A 26116-nucleotide genomic window follows, 5' to 3' on the forward strand; every position below is an offset into this window, starting at 1 on the left:
GATTATAGAATAATGAATTATTGTATGAAACGATGTACCAGAACATGAATAAACCAGAAGTTTTTCAGCCACATACGGTACTTGACTTGTATGTGTGGCAGACGTATTCTTGTCCTGTTTTTCTTGGGGATTTTACGTCACACAAGAAAAGATCGTTTACTCTTTTTGTGTTTACTGCGTCTTTAACGCATGTTAGATTTTCACTCAAGTTTTTCTAAAATTTGATTTTCCTGTCGTACCAAGATATAGAGAATCTGTCATTGGTCTTCGGTTAAGATCAGAAAATCCAAACCCGAGGGCGCACCGCTCAAGTCTTAAACGAGGCTGTGCCGAGTTTAAGACTTGAGCGGTGCGCCCGAGGGTTGGGATTTTTGAATAGGTTTAGAAAAAAAGTGCCTCAGAAAAAAGTCCATTATTTACAGTCATCTTCACATCAATATCCTTCATCGTTGAAACTTTCAAGCATATCCTTTCAATAGTGTTTGAGGTGTTGGACACACAAGATTTTCTCTATATTCTATATAGCAAAGCAATACTATCACAGGCACCGTGATGATGACTGCGGTAAAAAATAGTCACACTTTGATAGTCACAGCAAAGGTTACATCCTTTACGGTCATCTGCACCTCAAGCTTGTTCATCTATGACAGTTCGAAGCAAATCCGTCTAATTGTGTGGGAGGAGCTTGACACACAAGACTTTGGTACGTACAGACAGCAGCAACGCTAAATGCCCCATCCCCCTCCGTATAAATGAAAATTTGAAAAAGATATTATTAAATGAATTTGGCAGCTACACACTGTTTTGAAGCGTGCCTTTTGGCTCATACTATTGAAATATTTATTAAATACGACTGTAAAACTAGACTGAATAATACAGAACATCAAAAGAAATACTCCGCTTAAGGAGAGGTAAGTAAAACATTCAGTGTTAAAATCAACATAAATTAATTTTCTTATAGGGATCTAACACTATGTAATGGTTCCTTTTGTTCCGTCTGTAAATCTCTAACAAAATACAAAACAAAACAATGAAAACAGACATAAAATATTGCTTTGAAAATATCATTGTATGTTTAATTTGTATGTGCATGTCTGATGCATAATGGGAAAGATTTGTGTAAAGATTATTTACATAAAGCGATACAAGTGCACCATTTTCTTTTGTTGATTATGCTATGTTTTGCAATTGCTTTTCTTCCTTATGATTTTTATTTTGCCAGTTCTTGCTTTACCTGTTATTTATACGCTGATTATTTGTTGCTACTATCATACTATTAATAAACTTTGATAATGTGGCAGTTGACCTCAATACAACTGACATTGTTTATTTTCCTATACAGGTAACTAGTAATTACTTTGCAATACAGCCCCAATATGATTTTATGACAGATTATCTTTGAACACCCCTGGACTTACTGGACTCAACTGCCACATTATCAAAGTTTATTAGTAGTACTAAGTCTGATTTGTAAATACAGAATGAGATAGTTGTATATTTTTGGTTCAACTTAATTTTATTTGTGGAATGTTTGAAAGAAGAGAGCTTGATTATCAGTTGAAACTGTTCACAGTAAAATCTGATTTGAAGTGATATCAGTTAATAAAGACATGTTATCAGTACAATTCATAATTTTACACCTTGGAAACGAGCTATAGTGGTGTCCTAGATTATTGCCTTACATAATACGAAATAGACTATAGACACACCTCCAAATAAGAAGCAATGTGCAAAATGAAAAATAATCAACGCACCTTTGTATGCAACAAAGAATAAGTTTACCAATTATTTGTACAATTTAAGCAGAGAATTCCCAATAAAAATATTATTTCCATGGCAGGTTGAAGGGATCTATCAAATTATTACCCGAAACTTTATTCAAGTTGTGCATTGCGATATTTGACAACTCTCGGGGTCAAGGTCACCACAATTGAATTTTGCAACTGGCCGATATATCGAAGATATTTTACAGCAAAACAACAATGGAACATTTGAGGCCTTTCCCAAATTTCGGCACCAAGGCAACACATGCCGGTCAGGAACCAGAGAAATGGAAATCCAATGCTGTCGTTCCCCACATTTCTATGTCGACAACGTTCAAACAACGTGGGCCTGCTGACCATGCTGTAAGATTTTTTTATTTTGTTACTCAAATTGTAACAGACACACGTTATATTAAACGCATTTTTTTCTGAATTTGTGCCCCTTTGTCAGCTCTGTTATGCTTTGATAATATTTATAATTTTGGACCCCAGAACTTAGCAGCCCTTCTCAACTTGCTAACTGTTAAGTGTAGCTGCGGATACTAGTCTATGGTCAGGAATACGCACCTCTGCGCAAAGGCATTCATTTTTAGCTTGAATATTAGAAGAAGGCTGAGGCTATCCACACAACTGTCGTGCTGATAATTTTTTTATCCGCACGACTGTCCTGCCGATTATTTTTGTTATTTACACAACGGTCATGCCGGTTATTTTTGTTACAACAAGATTAATGAAATGTTATAAGAAAAATAACTGGTCTAAATTCAGATCTACTTGAGTTTGGAGTTCAACTTTCCAACTCAAACCATACAGATCAATACTCCGCATGGAATTTATTTAAACTTATAGAAGAAATAAATTGCTGAGTGATAAACACATCCAAACAAAACTAAGTAAGTCATGTGCAGACCTCCCCTAGTTATCCCCAAAAATCCTCGGACTCAAAATGTATTCAAAGATGAAAAAGAAAGGTAAACAATCAACCATTGCCCAAGCATTTAAGGCCCTAAAATTTAGGATCCAAAAGGAAATAAGAACCTCCTCTTGGTCTCTGCTCCTTATCTTAAATTACTTTAAATGTGAATCGTTAACTCATTTCTGCTCCTCATGTTACTGTACATAACTGTGGATCCCAAACTCAGTTCTGCTCCTTATGTTACTGTAACTGTGGTTTGCTCCCAATGTTACTATAACTGTGGATCCCAACCAAAAGTAGTTCTGCTCCTTATGTTACTGTTACTGTGAATCCCTGTCAGTTCTGCTCCTCATGTTACTGTAACTGAATCCCTTTCAGTTCTGCTTCTCATGTTACTGTAACTGCAGATCCCAAACTCAGTTCTGTTCATATATGTTACTGTAACTGTGAATCCCTGTCATGTCTGCTCCTCATGTTACTGTAACTGTGGATCCTAAAGTCAGTTCTGGTCATTATGTTACTGTAACTGTGGATCCCAAAGTAAGTTCTTCTCCTTATGTTACTGTAACTGTGGATCTCAAAGTCAGTTCTGCTCCCCATGTTACTGTAACTGTGGATCCCAAAGTCAGTTCTGCTCCTTATGTTACTGTAACTGTGAATCCCTATCAGTTCTGCTCCCCATGTTACTGTAACTGTGGATCCCAAACTCAGTTCTGTTCTTATGTTACTGTAACTGTGAATCCCTGTCATGTCTGCTCCTTATGTTACCGTAACTGTGGATCCTAAAGTCAGTTCTGATCATTATGTTACTGTAACTGTGGATCCTAAAGTAAGTTCTTCTTCTTATGTTACTGTAACTGTGGGTCCCAAAGTCAGTTCTGATTCCCATGTTACTGTAACTGTGGATCCCAAAGTCAGTTCTGCTCCCCATGTTACTGTAACTGTGGATCTCAAAGTCAGTTCTGCTCCCCATGTTACTGTAACTGTGGATCCCAAAGTCAGTTCTGCTCCCTATGTTACTGAAACTGTGGATCCCAAATTCAGTTCTGCTCCTTATGTTACTGTAGCTGTTGATCCCAAAGTCAGTTCTGCTCCCCATGTTACTGTAACTGTGGATCCCAAAGTCAGTTCTGCTCCTTATGTTACTGTAACTGTGAATCCCAAACTCAGTTCTGTTCCTTATGTCACTGTAACTGTGAATCCCAAAGTCAGTTCTTCTCCCCATGTTACTGTAACTGTGGATCCCAAAGTCAGTTCTGCTCTTTAAGTAACTGTGGATCCCAAATTCAGTTCTGCTTCTAATGTTACTGTAACTGTGGATCCCAAAGTCAGTTCTGCTCCTTATGTTACTGTAGCTGTTGATCCCAAAGTCAGTTTTGCTCCCCATGTCACTGTAACTGTGGATCCCAAAGTCAGTTCTTCTCCTTATGTTACTGTAACTGTGGATCCCAAACTCAGTTCTGTTCCTTATGTCACTGTAACTGTGAATCCCAAAGTCAGTTCTGCTCCCCATGTTACTGTAACTGTGGATTCCAAAGTCAGTTCTGCGTCACTGTAACTGTGGATCCCAAAGTCAGTTCTGCTCCTTAAGTAACTGTGGATCCCAAAGTCCGTTCTGTTCCTCATGTTACTGTAACTGTGGATGCCAAAGTCAGTTCTGCTCCTTATGTTATTTTAAATGTGGACCCCAAACTCAGTTCTGCTCCTTATGGTACTTTAAATGTGGATCCAAAAGTCAGTCCTGCTCCTCATGTTACTGTAACTGTGGATCCCAAAGTCAGTTCTGCTCCTTATGTTACTTTAAATGTGGATCCAAAGTCAGTTCTTCTCCTTATGTTACTTTAAATGTGGATTTCAAAGTCAGTCCTGCTCCTCATGTAACTGTAACTGTGGATCCTAATGTCAGTTCTGCTCCTGATGTTACTATAACTGTGGATCCCAAAGTCAGTTCTGCTCCCCATGTTACTGTAACTGTGAATCCCGGTCAGTTCTTCTTCTTATGTAACTGTCATTGTGGATCCCAAAGTCAGTTCTGCTCCTCATGTTACTGTAACTGTGGATCCCAAATTCAGTTCTGCTCCCCATGTTACTGTAACTGTGGATCCCAAAGTCAGTTCTGCTCCTTATGTTACTGTAACTGTGGATTCCAAAGTCAGTTCTGCTCCTTATGTCACTGTAACTGTGGATACCAAAGTCAGTTCTGCTCCCCATGTTACTGTAACTGTGGATCCCAAAGACAGTTCTGCTCCTTATGTCACTGTAACTGTGGATCTCAAAGTCAGTTTTGCTCCCCATGTTACTGTAACTGTGGATCCCAAAGTCACTTCTGCTCCCCATGTTACTGTAACTGTGGATCCCAAATTCAGTTCTGCTTCTTATGTTACTGTAACTGTGGATCCCAAAGTAAGTTCTTCTCCTTATGTTACTGTAACTGTGGATACCAAAGTAAGTTCTGCTTCTTATGCTACTGTAACTGTGAATCCCAAAGTCAGTTCTGCTCCCCATGTTACTATAACTGTGGATCCCAGAGTCAGTTCTGTTCACCATGTTACTGTAACTGTGGATCCCAAAGTCAATTCTGCTCCTTATTTCACTGTTACTGCGGATCCCAAAGTCAGTTCTGCTCCTTATGTTACTGTAACTGGAGATCCCAAAGTCAGTTCTGCTCCCCATGTTACTGTAACTGTGAATCCCAAAATCAGTTCTGCTCCCCATGTTACTATAACTGTGGATCCCAAATTCAGTTCAGCTCCTCATGTTACTGTAACTTTGGATCCCAAAGTCAGTTTTGCTCCCCATGTTACTGAAATTGTGGACCCCAAAGTCAGTTCTGCTCCTTATGTCACTGTTACTGCAGATCCCAAAGTCAGTTCTGCTCCCCATGTTACTGTAACTGTGGATCCCAAATTCAGTTCAGCTCCTCATGTTACTGTAACTTTGGATCCCAAAGTTAGTTCTGCTCCCCATGTTACTGTAACTGTGGATCCCAAATTCAGTTCTGCTCCCCATGTTACTGTAACTGTGGATCCCAAAGTCAGTTCTGCTCCTTATGTTACTGTAACTGTGGATTCCAAAGTCAGTTCTGCTCCTTATGTCACTGTAACTGTGGATACCAAAGTCAGTTCTGCTCCCCATGTTACTGTAACTGTGGATCCCAAAGTCAGTTCTGCTCCTTATGTCGCTGTAACTGTGGATACCAAAGTCAGTTCTGCTCCCCATGTTACTATAACTGTGGATACCAAAGTCAGTTCTGCTCCCCATGTTACTGTAACTGTGGATCCCAAAATCAGGTCTGCTCCCCATGATTACTATAATTGTATCTGTAGGTCCCAACTTCCAAAGTTAGTTCTGCTCTTCATGTTACTGTGATGACGGATCCCAATATTACGTTTGTTTCTTGTTACATCAGTGTTAGTTTTGTGCTTCATGTAATTGTGTACCCCAATGTCTTTGCTGCTCTTCATGTAACTAAGGACTGAAAAGTTAGTTCTGCACTTCATGAAGCTGGTGTTTTCATCAATCTGATAAAAAAATCATCACAGATTAGAATTTACTAAATATTGCATAGAGGAAGTCAGTGGGGAAGTGGTTAGCAGGTTGGAATACAGTGCCAGTAATCTGGGTTTTTTGTTCCCGCTCATAGCTGATATCCAAGCTAGTATTCAGCACTAGGTGATTTACTTAAATTGGTACTTTTTCCAGCAGTACTGGCCTAGACTGGATTCAGGGAAGGTGAATATGACATCAGCTTTGGGCTTGACCGGAAATAAGTTTTTCAATCCATTCCCAATTACGATATTGTTGACTACAAGCATGCTAAACAAGAAACCTTTACCTTTTTGAGCTATATATAAAATGTAGAGTATGGAATGGACTAGAATTCCTATAACACTTATTTTCTATGTTATATTTCAGGGATATGAATATTCAAGAAGTGGTAATCCAACAAGACAGTGTCTAGAGGAGTGTCTGGCTGCACTCGAGGATGCCAAATATGGTATGTACACTGTAACCTAATAACTGTTGTCAATGTTCCCATTGATGGTCAAGGCCACAAAGGACTTATGATATGAGTCACAGATCAAAAGCAAATTCTGTATAGAACATTCACTCCACTGTTGTGTATTATACAATATCATGTTCATAATTTATTAGTTTTGGGCAAATGCATGTTTTCTGCTGTGATCCTAGTGTAAGATTTTACCTAAAATAGAAGACACGTCTTTCAAGACATTGCACTGCTGCTGTGCAACACAAAATTTTATCCTTTTAATTTGACAAAATGCATTACAAGTTTATTCAGTATTTAATGTAGGTTATTTACGTTGAACTTACAAGACTATAGGCAGTTTAAGCGCGCTGCTATTTTTCAGGGTTTATATGACAGACTCATTAATTTTCTGCCCAGAGATAAAAGAGTGTCCTATGCTTTATGAAACCAGTTGCAATATTTTATTCAAATTTTAAAGGTTATTAAAATGTCACATACATGTACAATGATTGTAAATGTGAACGTCTGGCCCTGAACTTCTGGATAATATAAAATGTCACCTGAATATAACCTACATGACTGTTATAGATAAGATCTGTCTGTACAGTCTGTTCAATATTCCAGTCCAATTTATTTTCTCTCTGATGTAACTATATATAAATTTTTTGAAAGATGTAACGATAATTGATTATCAACATGATGGTAATGATTGTGTAAAAAAAAAACATATGAAAAAAAACCTGCATAAGAAAAACAGGCATCAGTGTAATTTCCCCAGGAGTATGTGATACTGCATATGCTTGTATTAAAGTGGGCAACATTGTCATGTGAATGGGATAAAATAAAATGGACAAGGGGACTCCATCATATCATAAGAAGGGGATGAAGAAATTACATAAAGTTTGCTAGTAAACTGTATTATAACTGTAAACCAGGTAACTATGCTATTAAGAAGGCAGAGTGCAAAATTATGCCATGAGTCGAGTCCTTGCAGCAGTTACCTCCCCTAGCTCTACTTTATTCACTGCTATCACAAATAATCATGTGACCATGAAAATCACATGACTGCTGAAAAGAAATTAGCATTACTCAAAACTGCTTTAAAATCTAATATTAAATGATGAAATACCTGATTGATTAAAATCTTGATAAAAATACTTAAGGGTCAGATGCAGAGGTCATTTTACAGTAAGGGGAGACAACTGTGTCAGAGATTGGAATCAACTGCTACCAATAAAGCTTGAAATAATCTAAGGGTGTCTCAAGTCCACCCCCACAGCACAACATTTTTTTGATAGAAACAAAATTAAATAATGTAGAGTGCATTGAGAGCTTTGCAATAAATGTAGCATTTAAATAAACTGCTTTGTACTACTTGTATGTATACAGGAATGGTGTTTGCCTCCGGCTTAGCAACAACTACAGCAATAACATTCCTACTGAAGCAAGGGGACCATCTCATTAGTATGGATGACTTATACGGAGGTAAGGTTTACTGTTAATATAGAGGTTAATTTTATGTTGAGGCAAGATTTACTGTTAATACAAAGGTAAGGTATACTGTTTAAATATGGAAGTAAGGTTTACATGGAGGTGAAGTTTACTGTTTATATGTAAATAAGGTTACTTTACTTTTCATATGGAGATAAGATTTAAACAGAGGTAGGATTTACATTGAGATAAGATTTACTGTTCAAATATATGGACTCCGAGGTAAAATTAATACAGAGGTAAGATTTACTGTTTAAATATATGGACTCCGAGGTAAAATTAATACAGAGGTAAGATGTACTGTTTGTATTGAGAGATTTACTGTTTGTATTGAGGTAAGGCTTAAACAGGGATTAGATTTATATGGAGGTAAGATTTACTCTTCGTATGGAGGTAAGGTTTACTTAATCATGAGTAAAAATTGTTTCTGCCATGAAATATATAACATACTGACACACTTTACACAAGGTTATGATACACAACAGTTATGTACATGGATCGGAAATTACTTTGTACAGCTTCTCAGATATTTCTGATATCCGGTTAAAATGACACCATTGGTCTTGTCAACATAAAATGTCATCATTGCATCTGAATAACTAGCCCTTTAGATGCAAAGGGAATACAGTCTGTGTTAAAGTTGGTCATGACTTCTGACATATTTAATCTCAGTTTTAACCCTTATCATGCTGAACATGATTTATTCAGCCCTTGCGATCATCTATGCAGTCTGATCATGATCTGCACTGTTTGCCATTCAATCAGTATATTTTTGGTAAGCACCCCTTTTAACAGTTAACGGTACTGTTCAAATTGAAAGATGGACAAGTTCATTATAGAAATTCAGCAGGGTAAGGGTTAAAACATCTGTATATAGAGGATATTTTTTGTTTCAGTTTAAGGGTATTTTACCTAGCACACAGAATTAACACCAGGTGCAATATTTTACATTAAGGTGATGCAGCCATAAGGTGAAAATATAATATATACTTTACCTTTATATTCATTTAAAGTCTTTACTTATTCCTACAATCACTGTAACGTTGTGTGTTTCAGGTACCAACAGACTGTTCCGTAAATGCACCACCAGGATGGGTGTCGAGGAATCTCTTGTAGATTGTACAAATGTACAAAATGTGGCTGATGCCATAAAACCAAATACTAAGGTAATTTTGTTTATAAATAAAAGATCTTGAGTAATTCTCTTAAGATGTTAAGTTAATAATGTAACAGTTCTGTAACACTGGCTGTTGGAACATTCTACATTGCATCACAATGTTAATCTTCCATGTGCAAGGTGCGGCAAGCAGTATGCATCGCAAGTGAAAGTTTTATCTAAGTAAAGAAAACAACCAATCAAGATGAAAGTTCCTGAAAATGTAACACAAGACCAGTGTTATTTACTGGAAGTAATGTATCGATCATTTTAAAAGATTTTTTTTTTGTCTGTTTCAGATGGTATGGATCGAGACCCCCACTAACCCTACAATGCGATTGGTTGATATCAAGGCTGTGTGTGATGTTGTTCATGAGAAGGCACCAAAAGACTGTTTTGTTGTTGTTGACAATACCTTCATGTCCTCATACTTCCAGGTAAAGTACATGTAAAATATGTTAGCTTTCAGGTAAAGTACATGTGCAATATGCTAGCTTCAAAGTACATGTGCAATATGCTAGCTTCCAGGTAAAGTACATGTGCAATATGCTAGCTTCCAGGTAAAGTACACATACAATATGATAGCATCCAGGTAAAATACATGTGCAATATGTTAGCTTCCAGGTAAAGTACATGTGCACTATGTTAGCTTCCAGGTAAAGTACACATACAATATGATAGCATCTAGGTAAAGTACATGTGCAATATGCTTGCTTCCAGGTAAAGTACATGTGCAATATGTTAGCTTCCAGGTAAAGTACATGTGCAATATGTTAGCTTCCAGGTAAAGTACATGTGCAATATGTTAGCTTCCAGGTAAAGTACATGTGCAATATGATAGCCTTCAGGTAAATTACATGTGCAATATGATAGCCTCCAGGTAAAGTACATGTGCAATATGTTAGCTTCCAGGTAAAGTACATGTGCAATATGTTAGCTTCCAGGTAAAGTACATGTGCAATATGTTAGCCTCCAGGTAAAGTACATGTGCAATATGTTAGCCTCCAGGTAAAGTACATCTGCAATATGTTAGCCTTCAGGTAAAGTACATGTGCAATATGTTAGCCTCCAGGTAAAGTACATGTGCAATACGTTAGCCTCCAGGTAAAGTACATGTGCAATATGTTAGCCTCCAGGTAAAGTACATGTTCAATATGTTAGCCTCCAGGTAAAGTACATTTAGCTTTCGGGTAAAGTACATGTGCAATATGTTAGCTTCCAGGTAAAGTACATGTGCAATATGCTAGCTTTCAGGTAAAGTACATGTGCAATATGCTAGCTTCCGGGTGAAGTACAAGTACAATATGTTAGCTTTCAGGTAAATGTCAGCTTTCAGGTAAAGCACATGTACAATATGTTAGCTTCCAGGTAAAGGACACATACAATATGCTAGCTTCCGGGTAAAGCACATGTACAATATGTTAGCTTTCAGGTAAAGCACACATACAATATGCTAGCTTCTAGGTAAAGTACATAGCCTCCATGTAAAGTACATGTGCAATATGTTAGCTTCCATTTAAAGTACATGTTCAGTATGCTAGCTTCCAGGTAAAGTACATGTAAACTATATATGAAACTAATAAAATCATTAAAATTCCATTTTAGAAATACAAACATTAAATAATTTTTTTCTCAGAATACTTCCAGTCTTGTCTTCCACAAGATTTAGCTGAAATGCTCTAAACTGTAATGTAGTACCAGTAGAATATATAAATCAGCCTAATTCACTAAGGCCTTTCTATAATTCCATTGCATGGGAGTATTCTGATAAACACAATTTAAAGCATCTAATAGTAAGTGATGCCTTATTTATAAAAGTTTATCTATAGCTGTAAGAAAGTGTAGAATGTATGGTAAAATCCATGTGCATTTCATTCATTAAATGCGGTACTGATACAGGAGAATTACAAGAACTCATTTTGCATCACTTTCATCAGAATTATTGTAAATTCTAACACAACATGATTTGTTTTCCTATTAAACAAAGAAGACAAAAAAATTGTGTGTTATTATTCAACAATTCATTTTTCTGACATCATAATATTGTTGAATTTAACATTAAAATCAGCTTCCCGGCCATTTTGTCAAATGACAATATTTACATTGGCCCTATTCTTTTCCATTGAAAATTATGACATTCATTTTGTATTAACAGCAAAAAGCAATGCGGGAAAATTACGTCAACGCTGCTTAGTGATAACGAGGCGCTGTTTTAACGACATCCGCATATAGTCAGGAAAAACTGTCCTTAGGTGACATGGCAGTTGTTCCGTCTGATGAACAGAATGGCTGGGAAGCTGATTCTAATGTTAAATTCAACAAAATATGTGTGCAATTTATAATATAATTTTGTTTACAAATTGAAAGGAAATATAATGTAAATATAAGAAATGAAACTTTTTTGGGGGGTTCATGCAGAATGAACGACAGAATAGGATCAGCAAATTAAACATGAATTGCTAGCATTTCTTAATTGCGGTGCACCGGAAAAGAAACCAACAGATAACGGACCAATATTTGATGGATGTCGTCAAGGATGCACAATAATTTTAGAATCTAAATACCGGTAATATATCTCAAACAGAGATTTGCTCTTGAATAAAATCAATTTTTTTTCGTTTAGATATATATTATTATGCCACTGCATCTGCACCTTTGTGATATAATTCCATCGATCTAAGCTTCAAACATTGATTTTATTCAATGACAGATCACTGTTTAGGATATATTATTTCTTACGTAATGATAGCTTTTTGTGTAATTGTTCTGTTTCAGAGACCGCTCAATTTTGGTGCTGATATAGTGATGCATTCACTGACCAAATACATGAATGGTAAGCTTTGTGAAATACATGTATTTTACTGTGAGATCGGTTTTAGTTAGGGGATTAATTTATACACGTTTTCTGTTTGTTGAGTCAAGTGTTTTAACCCCAGTAAGAAAGCATGTTCCATGAGATAACCTTGTATCTGATGCTATTACATGAGTGAAGTTATTAGTTAACTTATGGATAGTACTGAGTTTCTGTATTCCTGAGTGGTCGATCCCAGTCAGCATTATAGGGTGGTCAGACATGTAAGATAATTTTTCTTGCCTGTCACGTTCAAAATAGATCATGATGTTATTTATATTATTTATGATGTCATAATAGTGCCAGTACTATGTGAGGTCTCCAAAGTGTAGGCTGTTTTAGACAAGGTTTTTCACTAGGTAAAGAGGAATATTTATCCCAGGCGTGTGCTTTTCCCCACTAGGTACGCAGGAATTGTCAGTCTCTTCCTCATTTATAGAGTGGTCAGTCCCTACATATGTTAGAGAACGGTCAGTCCCAACCTTTATTGTGGAGTGGTCAATTCCTACCTCCATTATAATATGGTTTATCCCTACATCCATTGTAGAGTGGCCATCAGTTTCTCTATTACAGCATGGTCAGTCCCTACCTCTGTTAGAGAGTGGCCAATCCATTCTTCAGTTTTAGAGTGGTCAGTCCATACTTCCATTGTAGATCAGTCAATCTATACCTGCATAGCTCCATTTTAGAGTGATCAATCCCTGTCTCCATTATAAAGTGGTAAAACCATACCTCCATTATTAAAAGGTCAGTGCCTACCTTCAGTATAGAATGGTCAATCCATACATTAAAGATATCCAATGGCTATCTTTCACGTAAATATTTTAGATTTAGATATTTACATAAAATGTAAAAAAAATCCTCATCAAATATAACTAACTTAATTAAATATATAAAATAACTGTATATGTAGAGCTACATTCATAATTTAATGTCATGCAGCAACAGTCCATTGTTAAAAAACTTCCAGTGTTTAGTGGTAGCACTCATTTATACTCGTGTACTGTTTTTAACCTGATGCATAGTACTGTTAATTCACATAAACTTGTTAATTTTATGTTAACGTAAACTATTTTTAGTATGTGTTAATGTTTTCAGATATGAAATTTGCATCTAGTATACCATTAATATTTTATAGCTGTATCCATAAGCCCTTTTCATTGTGTGAATACCAGCATAATGGAATTTGCAAACTTATACGGGGCAGTTGGGACAAAATCAAGGAGCAGTCTGGGGCCAAGTGGTTAAGGTCGCTGACTTCCTATCAGTTGCCCCTCACCAATGTGGGTTCGAGCCTCACTTGGGGCATTCTTCATGTGAGGAAGCCATCCAGCTGGCTTACGGAAGGTCGGTGGTTCTACCCGGCTGCCCGATCGTGATGAAATAATGCATGGAGGGGCACCTGGGGTCTTCCTCCACCATCAAAGCTGGAAAGTCATCATATGACCTAAAATTGTGCAATGTTAAACCCAACAAAAACAAAAAAACAAGGAGCTGTCAGTCTGTACAATGAGTGTTGAATAAATAGGTTAAAGCTGAAAGAAACCTTTTAAAAAAGGGTCATAGCAGAATACAACATTTACTTTTTCGTAATCCTGTAACTGACCGTCTGCTTCTCTCTGGTACAGGTCACTCTGATGTTGTTATGGGAGCAGCTTGTACTAACAGACAAGACCTTGCAGACCAACTTAAGTTCCTACAGAATGGTGAGTTTTCATGGTTACAGTATTCATTTTTCTTTTTTTAACATTTACTGTAAAAGCCAGAAAAGGGCATTAAAAAAATATTTTGAGATTGCAGCAAATTTCTGGAGGTTATCTCAATTAGATACTAAAATAACAAACAAAAATTCAAAGTTTGACACATCTTTTGTTGGATTAAATTGATTTACTTGTTTATTTATGCTTTGTCCATTTACAATCCGTCAAGATATATAATACATTGTTTTAAATACATATTCCGTTTCTTAAAAATAATAATATGAGACTATATTAGGTAGTTCTGCATGTTCAGATCAGTTTTTTTTACCCTTCAGAATTTGATTAAGGAGGTAGGTTACCTTAATATTTGCATGTGCGCATGTCCAACCGAAGCTAACATGACGATTTACGATGACATTTACGACAAACTAAATGTATTTGTATATCCATTCTTCTGCAAACAAATTATGAACCTGTCTCCGATCTGATGCTTTATGATTTGATAATGCTTAAATAATGAATAAATTGCCGCAGAAACGCTTCAAAACAATGTTGCCTTAAAATGACGTCACTAACGTTATGACGTTACGTGTCAGTTACCGCGCAAAATTAATAGCTTTTATTTTGAAAGTACGTAATTCTGTGCATTTTCTTTATTTAAACTATTTTCAAACAGCCATTATTTGCTGAAATATTTTTTCTGAGTCTTTTGCTTTGAATAATAATCAATATTTTGCTTCTTTTATTTAGTTATATTGAAATGTTATGCGGAATGTAAGAAAATGGATGATGGTAACTAATGTTATTTGAAATATAGTTGGGTGTAAGGTTACTTGTTATGGCCATTTTTAAATAAAAATTCTGGCAATTTGATTTGTAATACCTATTTTCCAGTTTCCGTTGATAATTTGTTACTTATATACTAAAACTAAGCTATAATATTGTTCAAATTTCAGTAGAAAATTGTGGTTTCTTGAATTGAATTGATGTTACCATGGAAACGAAGCCCGTGACCTATATATCTAAATATAAAATTCAAAAGCGTTGACACTGGTCTATTTAAGGAACACAGCTTCGGCTTTTTATTTTCATTTCTACAATATCCACGAGAATAATAGCAGCATGCCGAACTATTTTTCCATGAAAAATGCCAGACGAAGGGTACTGCTTAAGTATTTTAAGCCGTGAAATTTGTTTGAATAAATGCAAATAACACGAAAATATAACTTACATTAGAAATAATATGTTTTAAAGCTACGTTAACAAGAAAGATAATTTTGTTCAATATTTTTTATAAGAAATTACGACAAAAAGCAAGATATAAGCTATTTTAAACATCTCTGTTGCCATGGTTACTTTAAATTTTATGAAAAATAGGGTGCCATGTAAAGTGCTCGGTATTTTGCTAATAATAGTACCCAGATATTCCATGTTGGTCATTAACAGAATGGCACTGGAGCCGTCGAAAACCCCGTTTTTATACATAGTTGTTTAAAAATGAGAGAAAATGCGTTACCATGGAAACACGAGCCCCACGACATATATATTTTAAGCTTTTAGTAGAAAGCTAACGTGCATACTAGTAAAATTATCAATTATGCAGACTTCTACGGATATCAACAAGGCACTCGTTTGGCCATTTTTGGGGCCGAATATGGGCCCCATTCCCCTCATAAAATAATATGTTTTTTTCCCCTTTCTCAGATGAAAATTCCCCTGATAATAGGTTGTTTGTCACAACTAAATATGAACTCTCTTTCAAGTTCTATTATAGTGCCTCTAAGGAAGATTACTGCTGCAATACAGTTACATTAGTTCGAAATGATTGAAAACAGTATTAATAAGTGTGAAAAGTAGTAAGATATATATGGCTAAAAACTTCCCCTTTTTGTCTTAAAACGATGAAAAATTCCCCTTCCTGAGGGTATGGGTATCTGTCCCCAAAAGTTGTCTAGTGCCCTGATCAATGAAACTAAAATACAATGAAAAGTGTTAAATATCTGTATTTTCCTTCTTCTTTCAATATAGAATACCTGTGGAGGGTCATGTTCTTCAGACCTGAATAAAACTTGAACTTGAAGGGTCAGAGATAAACGAAATTGAGATTGAAGTAGTTAAAACATCATATTACACGGAATACAAAAAATTGCTGCGGTTCAACTAATTTGAATTTACCCTGGTAACAAGGTAACCTACCTCCTTAAACCGTCATTATTTCTCAAAACATATGGATATACAAAGAACATTCAGCATGTATAAAAGATAGTCTTATGCATTTGAGTTTTTGCTAGACTGATTTGGAAAATATGTACCTGAAGCAAATTTTCATAATGGCATTTTTAGGGAAGATAAAATTTTCGTGATATTTTCACATACAGAAAAAAATCTACATTTCAGTTTTTGATGAAACTCTCAGTTTTAGATTGATGTAGGACTGTCTTTGTTATTGATTTTAAAATGTCCTTGTGTTTAGTTGTGAGATATTTGCCCATGTTTGTTATATATAAATACTTACCGCAGCAGAAAATCCAAGAAAAAGGTCGCAAACTTTGTTTAGGTAATAAATCAAGTCTTCTGTTTGTGTACAGTGGGAAGTAACTCATGTTCTACACAATATTTACAAAATGAACAGGTTCTTTTTAGTATGGGCCAGTTTTCATAATGTGCCTGTTATTATGCATACTGGGGCAATGGGCATCTAAAGTTTGCAAGTGCTAAGAACAAGTCCAATTAATTTTGCAATAAGACTATGCCAAGTACAATCTCAGCTCAACATTTCCAGTTCCACTATCAGCACAGACTTGGTTTAAGTTGTTAGTTCATTTACCTGTGTGTGTTCATTCATGCGAGTCACTGTAATACTCTGCTTAAAGTCTCCATAAGAAAAACATAAACAAATAACCTTTCCAGGTTTGAACTTTTTAACTCTATCTTTTATGAAAAAAGACAAGTTTCTGCATCTAACATTTCCTTTGTTTTAAAGCCAATTGAAAAAGTCTTTTGTTTTAGTAAAGGTAGATTAGGCTGGTTATAAACAGTGACTCTAGTGGTTGCAAACACTCTTCCATTGCTCTATTAAGGTGCCAACATGGCCTAGTGGTTAAGGTCGCTGACTTCAAATCACATGCCCCCAACCAATGTGAGTTCAAGCCTCACTTGAGGTGTAGAAATTTTCATGTAAAGAATCTATCCAGCTGGCTTACAGAAGGTCGATGGTTCTACCCAGGTGCTGGCCCGTGATGAAGTAACGCCCGGAGGGGCACCTGGGGTCTTCCTCCACAATGAAAAGCTCGAAAATCGAATATTACCTGTAACTGTGTCAGTATGACATTGAATCAAACAAAAAAAAATCCCTTTTATAATTGTTTGCTCCTCCATTTTACCAGCCTCTACAGTACTAGGTGTATATTTTCCTACACCAATGTCAAAACACATTGCTTTATAGTGTATTACATTTAACAAGAACCTATAATAACAGTGTTGACTGGCTCTTGTAAAGGAAGGTTTTTGTAGCTTTGGCATTTTTAATCCCCCGCCGTGGCGGAGGGATTATAGAAATGGTCTGCGTCTGTCCATCCTTCCGTCTGTCCGTGCCCGCGAAATGATGGTTAAGTGACTGCAAAACGTACTTTCTCTTTGATGTCATTCATTCCGTTCTGTTTATGTGACCTTTTTCTTTTTATGTGACTGTTAGAACAATAGAGAGAACAATAGGGGTGTCACATAAATACCGTTTCGTTAGAACGTCCGTCCGTCCTTCCGTCCGTAACAAAATCGTGTCTGGTCCATATCTCCTAAACCCCTTGAAGGATTTTCATGAAACTTGGGTCAAATGATCACCTCATCAAGACGATGTGCAGAACCCATGAGTCAGCCTTGTCGGTTCAAGGTCAAGGTCACAACTCAAGGTCAAAGGTTTGAGCCTGCCATTTTGTGTCTGCTCTATATCTCATAAACCCCTTGATGGAATTTTATAAAACTTGGGTCAAATGATCACCTCATCAAGACGATGTGCAGAACCCATGAGTCAGCCATGCCGGCTCAAGGTCAAGGTCACAACTTAGGGTCAAAGGTTTTGAGCCTTCCATTTTGTGTCCGCTCTATATCTTCTAAACTCCTTGAAGGATTTTCATGAAACTTAGTTCAAATAATCACCTCATCAAGACGATGTGCAGAACCCATGGGTCAGCCTTGTCGGCTTAAGGTCAAGGTCACAACTCAAGGTCAAAGGTTTGAGCCTTCCATTTTGTGTCCGCTCTATATCTCCTAAACCCCTTGAAGGAATTTTATCAAACTTGGGTCAAATGATCACCTCATCAAGACGATGTGCAGAACCCATGAGTTAGTCATGCTGGCTCAAGGTCAAGGTCACAACTTAGGGTCAAAGGTTTGAGCCTTCCATTTTGTGTCCGCTCTATATCTCCTAAACTCCTTGAAGGATTTTCATCAAACTTTGGTCAAACGATCACCTCATCAGGGCGATGTGCAGAACTTAAGAGTCAGCCATGTTGGCTCAAGGTCAAGGTCACAACTGAAGGTCAAAGGTTTGAGCCTTCCATTTCGTGTCCGCTCTATATCTCCTAAACCCCTTGAAGGAATTTTATAAAACTTGGGTAAAATGATTACCTCATCAAAACGATGTGCAAAAATTATGAGTCAACCATGCCAGCTCAAGGTCAAGGTCACAACTAAGGGTCGAAGGTTTGAGCCTTCCATTTTGTGTCCACTCTGTATCTCCTAAACCCCTTGAAGGATTTTCATCAAACTTGGGTCAGATAATCACCTCATCAAGAACTCATGAGTCAGCCATGTCAACTCAAGATCAAGGTCACAACTGAAGGTCAAAGGTTTCAGCTCTGTATCTCCTAAACCCCTTGAAGGATTTTCATGAAACTTGGGTCAAATGATCACCTCATCAAGACGTTGTGCAGAATTCATGAGTCAGCCATGTCAGTTCAAGGACAAGGTCACAGCTAAAATCAAAGGTTTACCCTTTCACTATCCATAGCAGTGGCGGGGGATTTAGCTGTCTTTCAGACTGCCTTGTTGAACAGTGCAATTGAAATAGAGCTATATTTGTCCACCTGTATCAGATTGATAAAAAACACCACATATTGTTTTGAAAACATGAAATCTTAATTGTTTCAGCCATTGGACCAGTGCCATCACCATTTGACAGTTTTCTAGTGAACCGAGGTTTGAAGACCTTACATGTACGTATGAGAGAACACATGAAGAATGGACTTGCGGTGGCGAGATTCCTTGAGAAAGATCCAAGAGTCGAGAGTGTTATACATCCAGGTATGATTATTTATGTGCAGGTTAGCCACAGCTACTTCATTTAGTAACGTCAAAGTTGTTGGGTAGTTAGTTTTGTATAATTGTCAAAAGGATGTGTTGTACATTTAGTCGCTTTTTCATCTGGGTACAGCTTAGCTTTGTTTGTTCAAACTCAGATAATTTGAACCCCACACTTCACATGAACTCATCTCCAGGTCCCAGCTAAATCCCTATCTATCATCTATGGCTCTAACTACCGATAACTCTAACAAATTTTGACCGTATATATTGATGAAAACTTTAAAAATGTTAAGGTTAAAAAGAATATTAGTAACTTACATGTTTTACAATTAAATATTGAAATAGAACAGAGAACTATATATTTACATAAATATTACAGTGAAAATATATTTGTCACTGGTTGCATGAACCAAATTGCTAAAATTTGGTTTAAACCATTGCAGACATGAAAATAAAAAAATTCCTTTCATTTTGTACAACAATAACAAATTATCTTTCACTCAAATACAAGAGTTTGTGGCAACAGCACTTGAATGTGAGCATATTTCATCTGATAATCACTCAGTGAAAGGTATTTGAATTTTGCACAAAGACCTAAGTTTTCATTAAGTGCCAAGGATGTAACATGTCTTTCATTGGCAAGTATTACACAGAGTTGATTATCTTCACATTGCTTGGGAGTTCCAGTGATGTATTCTGATACATTTTAACCCTTAGCCTGCTGGCGGCAAGTGATTCTGCCTTTGCGACAAGTGCAGACCAAGATCAGACTGCACATCCGTGCAGTCTGATCATGGTCTGCACTGTTTGCTATTCAATTTTCATTGAAAACCACTTCAAATAATAAATTGTATTGCCCAAATTGAATGATGGACCAGTCCATTATAGAAATTTAGCAGGGTAAGAGTTAAGGGCATGCTGTATATATATGACCTTTGTGAAAATGCTTTTTAATTTTTATACAGGTGAGTAAACAATATCACAGAAATTGTTGAACAACTCTGTGCAACATAGACTTTGTGTTTTATACTTGTTACCTCCCTTACATTGATTGTAATTTTTCCTTATTCAGGTCTTCCATCTCACCCGCAGCACGAGTTGGCACTTCGCCAGATGCGAGGATTTAGTGGGATGGTATCATTCTACATAAAAGGAGGATTGAAAGAAGCGGAGACTTTTTTGAAAAGTCTGAAGGTATCTAAGATATTGTTTTTTATTACCAAATTATCTGTAACAATTTTTTATTTGTTGATTTTGGCTGTTATTTGCAATTTTTTCTAGTCCTGCACTAGGGAAGAACAGAGTTTTAACTGTTGCCCTTTTTAAAATTGATTGTGAAAAAAACCTCACATAAGTTGACCCTTACCAAGTATTTCATCTAGCCTTCAAGGCATACCCATTTCAAGGCACTAATTACCATTATCAAGACACATCGTCCTTTAGAATCAGACCTTAGTCATTTGACTTTTTTAATCATTGGTTAAATAACCAAGCAGTAATATCTACTGATTTTAATTAGTTACAAATAAAACAACTTGTTTGTTAATAGGCTACTGTTATCTATTGTTCATTATGTAGATATGAGTTCCCTTTAAATGTTTTGTGCAATAATGTACAGTCATTGTCATCTGGACCACTACAGCTGCTCTTAACAAGTTGTTTGCGGATGGGCAATGTTTGGTTATGTAGGTGCTATTTCCTTTTAAAACTGTTGTGTAATAAAGAATTTACCATCATTTATGATTGTGTGCCTTTCTGTCTTTCAGGTGTTTACTCTTGCAGAATCTCTAGGAGGTTTCGAGAGCTTAGCTGAATTACCGTAAGTTTTATAATAGCTTTCATAAATTAACCTTTAGCCTGCTGGCGGCAAGTGATTCTGCCTTTGCAACCAGTGTGCAGACGCATCTTGGTCTGCACTGTTTGCTATTCAGTCAGTAAATTTCATTGAACACACCTTAGGATGATAAATGTTACTGCCCAAATTGAATAATAGACCAGTCCATTTTAGAAATTTAGTAGGATAAAGGTTAATTTACTTCGAAACATTTAGAGACTTAAATTAAACAAACTTTTACCATCCTCTCTGGTATTGAGGATGTAGGCTCAAACTTTGTTGGTTTAAAACCTGTGATCTGGTTTTCTGACAGCACTTCATCTACTATACAACTGCTTCCATTTAGTGCACGAAAATACTGGCATATTAATACACAACTTCTTAGTTTTTGAAGATTTTGAGCAGGGTTGTCTTGAATGTATAGAGACTGGAGGTGAATGCTTACAAAAAAGAAACAAATGACTAGAATGATTCTCCTTGGTTCCTTGCCCTAAATTTTACGTTGCTCTTATCGAAGATTGTGGTTGGTTCTTTGCCTTAGATTGTAGGATGTTCTTAGCTAAGATTATAGACCACTTTTAAATGAATTTATGTCATCTTATTTGTTGGGTTCTTCTTGATACTGCTTTTAGTGAGTACTTACTGAAATACCATCTATTTAGCTTATGGAAGGTTGGTGGTTCCACCTAGGCGTGCCCATGCCTGAAAAAATTATGCACTAAGGGGCACCTGGGATCTTCTTCCACCATCGAAAGGTGGAAAGTTACCATATGACCTATGATTGTGTCAGTGTGATGTTAAACCCAACAAAAACAAACTAGAATTGAAATAAATACAGGGCTCCAGGGGCCTCTGTGGCCGAGTGGTTAAGGTCGCTGACTTCAGATCACTTGCCCCTCACCGAGGTGGGTTCGAGCCTCACTCGGGGCGTTGAATTCTTCATGTGAGGAAGCCATACAGCTGGCTTACTGAAGGTCGGTTGTTCTACTCAGGTGCCCGCCCATGATGAAATAATGCACGGAGGGTCTTCCTCCACCATCAAAGCTGGAAAGTCCCCATAATTATGACCTATAATTGTGTCGGTGCGACTTTAAACCAAAAAAAAATAAATAAATAAAAATACAAGGCTCCAATGTCAAATTCTAGCATTAGATTGGCTTAAAGTCGGGTGTTTTATTCACACACTTGCCTGCAAATTTAGAACATTGGAGCCAGGTCTTTGGCACACACACACTTGTTCGCCCTTTTAGTGCATTGGAGCCAGGTGTTTAACACACACACTTGCCTGCCAGTTTAGCTCATCCGAGTCTGAGCCAGGTATTTTACACACACATTTGCCTGCCAATTTAATTCACTGGAGCCAGGATGGTTTTGCTGATTTGACAGAAGATAGTCTGTCTGAAGTTGTTTATATTTCATCTCTGATTCATGTGGGGAAGCTGTCAATTACTTGTGGAGAACCTGGCAGTTCTGGTAATATTGATCGATTGAAAAAATGTTGAAAAATAAAACTGTACAGAATGAAACGCACTTTATTTGTTGATGATAAGAATTATGAATTTATTATGCAACTTGTTATTTTGATTTTAATGAAATTGTTTACAACTTTTATGTTTGATCATCGACAGGTCTTTGATGACTCATGCCTCAGTGCCATCTCATGAACGTGAAAAACTGAAGATCTCAGACAATCTCATCCGTCTGTCCGTTGGTATAGAGGATGAAGAAGATCTCATTCAGGATCTTGAGAATGCTCTCGCAGCTGCTACTGGCGTCAAGTAACTTGTCCAGTGAGTATCAGTTCACAGTTAAGCACAGTAAAGATTGGATTTTTAGCATTGTATATGGGGTCTCCTGTGACATGTGCTTAAAGCGATATAGTAAAATGGTTGTCATAGACAGCAATGATTTTCAAACAATCTAGCAAGCTTTCAGAACCGGATTGCTTATACCCAGTTGTTTGAAAGCCTAAAAACAAACCCGTCTCAAAACACCAGTATAAATGTCTCCAGGTGTATGTGGTCACAGAATACATGTTCAGGCCTTTTAAGTTTTCTTTTCCTTTTTTTGCTTTATAGTCATAAATGTTTTGACCACTCAGACTAAATCTAAAGATATTCCTCCCATACGTTGAGATCATGTCAGGTACAATTTTTTTTTTTGTTAGACATCTTCGAATATAATATGCTGATGTGACCGTTATGAATGTAGTGAAATAAAAAAAAACGTGGCTGTACAAAAAAAGATTACATTTATTTCAGACTGGTTGACGTCAGATACACAACTAACAACATTTTTATATTTCGCAAGAACTACTTACAGTTACAGCTGAAAGTAGTTTAATTGTTATATTTCTTTTTTTTTTCTTTTTCAGGTAGCATAGAACTGATGTCCACATAATTTCATGAAAATCCACAAAATCTCTAAATGTGCTAGATCTGTGTAATAATATTGGGAAGGTATTACTGTTAATTTAAAAGTACAAATTAAGGATGGGATTTCATAGCTGCAAAATTTCTCAAATCTTGAGAAACAGAAACTTATTGCAATAAATTTTCTTAATTTGTGTGATCCTTTAATTCATGTTGAATTTGACTGTTATATTTATTTTAATGAATTGATACGCAGAAAACATTAAATTTTTTGTTTATTCTTTATCGTAATTTTCCCAGCGATACTGCTGGTTCTGTATAAAATGGTTTTGCTCAGACTGTGTTTTAACAGTAACCGTTATAAATAACTGCCATGTTTTGTTGATGTAAAGTATTGATCTAATTAACACATATCATTACAGTATAATTTTAATTTAAGCTGTCACCACTGCATACATGTATTTATATTTTTGTTGGTATATTATGAAGCACACGATATTTATTATACTTAATATGTAATCAGCCTCGATCTTGTGTATTCAGCAATAAAACTCAAATTAGACCAAGACAGCTAATTAATTATGCTACTGTGTATTCTATATACTTGGCACATTCATTTGCAAAAAAAAATAATGAAAAACTGATTGGACTGTTGAAAAAACGAGATTTCAGTAAGGCAACAGAAAGTTGTTTTATATTATGGTAAATTAGCTGTTTGATATAAAATTGACAGATAAAAAAGGAAATTGTCTCCCCTGGACAATCAGACAAGCTTGTATTGTACTTGACTGTTACATTTACATTGTAAACATCTGTAGACTGCCCTCAATACAATGAAATAATTTATACCCTGGGAGTCTTAATTTGAATTTAAGATTTGCATTTTGCTCTCATCATTTGTAATAAAATTATTAATCCTCTTTTATTTGGAAGTTTCAAGTATTGACTATTATAGCTTAGTATTTACAGAATGTTCCTGCAGTATTTGTTATTTTTAAGCTTTAAGTACCATTGGTATTATTTTTTCAGCATATTTATAAAATGTGCTATATATTATTTTTCAAGCTAGTGCTAAATTATTTTCTCTTTTGTTTATTGTAAAACTTGTTTTTTTTTATTTCTTGAAGGGCAGCAATATAAACCACTATGCAATAAAAATAAATAATTATCAATTGGTCTCTTAAGAATCTCATTGTTAACAGGAAGTGCTTTTGTTTAATATGATATTAAATAGAACTCCACACAGTCCTCTATTGATCCAAATGCAACCTTTCTAGTTTATGCTGAACAGAAAGAAAACAAATTTAAATTTCCTGATGATGTAAAAACACTCAGTATGTTGAGTGATGATTGGAAATAATGTTAACATAATACCAGTGTAATTGTAAAAATAATGTCAGAAAATTTTACTGTAGTTTATCTAATGTTATGTGATTTTTCTTTGTATTCTTACACAATATCATTATGATTGTTTGGTCTACCATATGGTTATGATTGTTTTAGACTATCACATGGTTATGATTGTTTTGACTACCATATAATTACGATTGTTTAGACTATCACATGGTTGTGTTTGTTTAGACTATCACAGGGTTAATAATATGATTTTTAGACTATCAGATGATTATGATTGTTAAGACTATCACACGGTTATGATTGTTTAGACTATCACATGGTTATGATCGTTTAGACTACCATATGGATATGAGATGTGGAACCAAAATTTATGGTCCTGTTTGGCGCCATATAACCTATACTGTTGGTGTGCCGTAAAACCCAAATAAATAAATGATTATTTAGACTATCACATGGTTGTGATTGTTTAGACAATCACAATGTTATGATTGTTTAGACTGTCACATGTTTATGATTGTTTAGACTATCACAATATGTTATGATTGTTTAGACAATCACAATGTTATGATTGTAAAGACTATCGCATGGTTATGATTGTTTAGACTATCACATGGTTATGATTGTTTAGACTATCACATGGTTATGATTGTTTAGACTGTCACAAGGTTACAATTGTTTAGACTATCACATGACTATGGTTGTTTAAGACTATCACAAGGTTACAATTGTTTAGACTATCACATGGTTATGACTGTTTTGACTATCACAAGGTTACAATTGTTTAGACTATCACATGATTAACTGCCTTATTGTTTATGACATTTTAATATTAATATTGGAGATATCTCAACTACTAAAAAAATCTTGGCTTACTTTTAGCATAAAAGAACAATGTCAGATTCCCAAATTTCATTTTTGTAAAGTATAGGTAATGTTTTTGTTGTCTCAAGCTTTATATTGGTTTGTCAGTCCGGTCAATGGGAAAACAATTACCTGGCTAGTCAATTTAAGAATAAACCATCACAGTGATAAACTTGTTGATTTTTTTTTCTCCTGAAAGAGTTTCATTTGTTTGATTTTGAAAGCCATAGACAAAATTTGTTGTTGGATTCGTTTGTTTTGCAACATTTTTTGTCTGTCCTAGTCTTTATTTACGCTTGTTTGTTTGTTTTGGGTTTAATGCCTTTTTTCAACAGTATTTCAGTTATGTAATGGCGGCAGTTAACCTAACCAGTGTTCCTGGATTCTGTACCAGTACAAATCTGTTCTTTGCAAGTAACTGCCAACTTCCCCACATGAATCAGAGATGGAGGACAAATTATTTCAGGCACAATGTCTTTTATCAAATCGTTACGCCTTGCCTAGGGCTCAAACTCACAACCCTG

General features: G+C 35.9%; 1 protein-coding gene across 1 annotated transcript; it reads left to right on the top strand.

Moving 5' to 3' along the window:
• The first annotated feature begins 1918 nt into the window (after positions 1-1918).
• On the top strand, positions 1919-24008 carry LOC123549473 (cystathionine gamma-lyase-like). Its single transcript, XM_045337605.2, has 12 exons — positions 1919-2126; positions 6595-6676; positions 8060-8155; positions 9218-9327; positions 9617-9754; positions 12093-12150; positions 13797-13874; positions 19017-19169; positions 20242-20363; positions 20936-20988; positions 22632-22793; positions 23378-24008. Exons 1-11 carry the CDS (start codon positions 1983-1985, stop codon positions 22783-22785), a joined length of 1188 nt encoding a protein of 395 aa, XP_045193540.2. The 5' UTR covers positions 1919-1982; the 3' UTR covers positions 22786-22793; positions 23378-24008.
• Positions 24009-26116: the final 2108 nt, after the last annotated feature.

Source organism: Mercenaria mercenaria, chromosome 6 (assembly GCF_021730395.1).
Source record: "Mercenaria mercenaria strain notata chromosome 6, MADL_Memer_1, whole genome shotgun sequence".
Taxonomy (NCBI): Eukaryota; Metazoa; Mollusca; class Bivalvia; order Venerida; family Veneridae; genus Mercenaria; species Mercenaria mercenaria.

Coding starts and splice junctions, on each gene's coding strand:
- LOC123549473 (XM_045337605.2), top strand. CDS start 1,983: ATGGAACATTTGAGGCCTTTCCCAAATTTCGGCACCAAGGCAACACAT. Junction 2,127..6,594: donor GTGGGCCTGCTGACCATGCT/GTAAGATTTTTT, acceptor GTTATATTTCAG/GGATATGAATATTCAAGAAG. Junction 20,989..22,631: donor GAGAGCTTAGCTGAATTACC/GTAAGTTTTATA, acceptor GATCATCGACAG/GTCTTTGATGACTCATGCCT.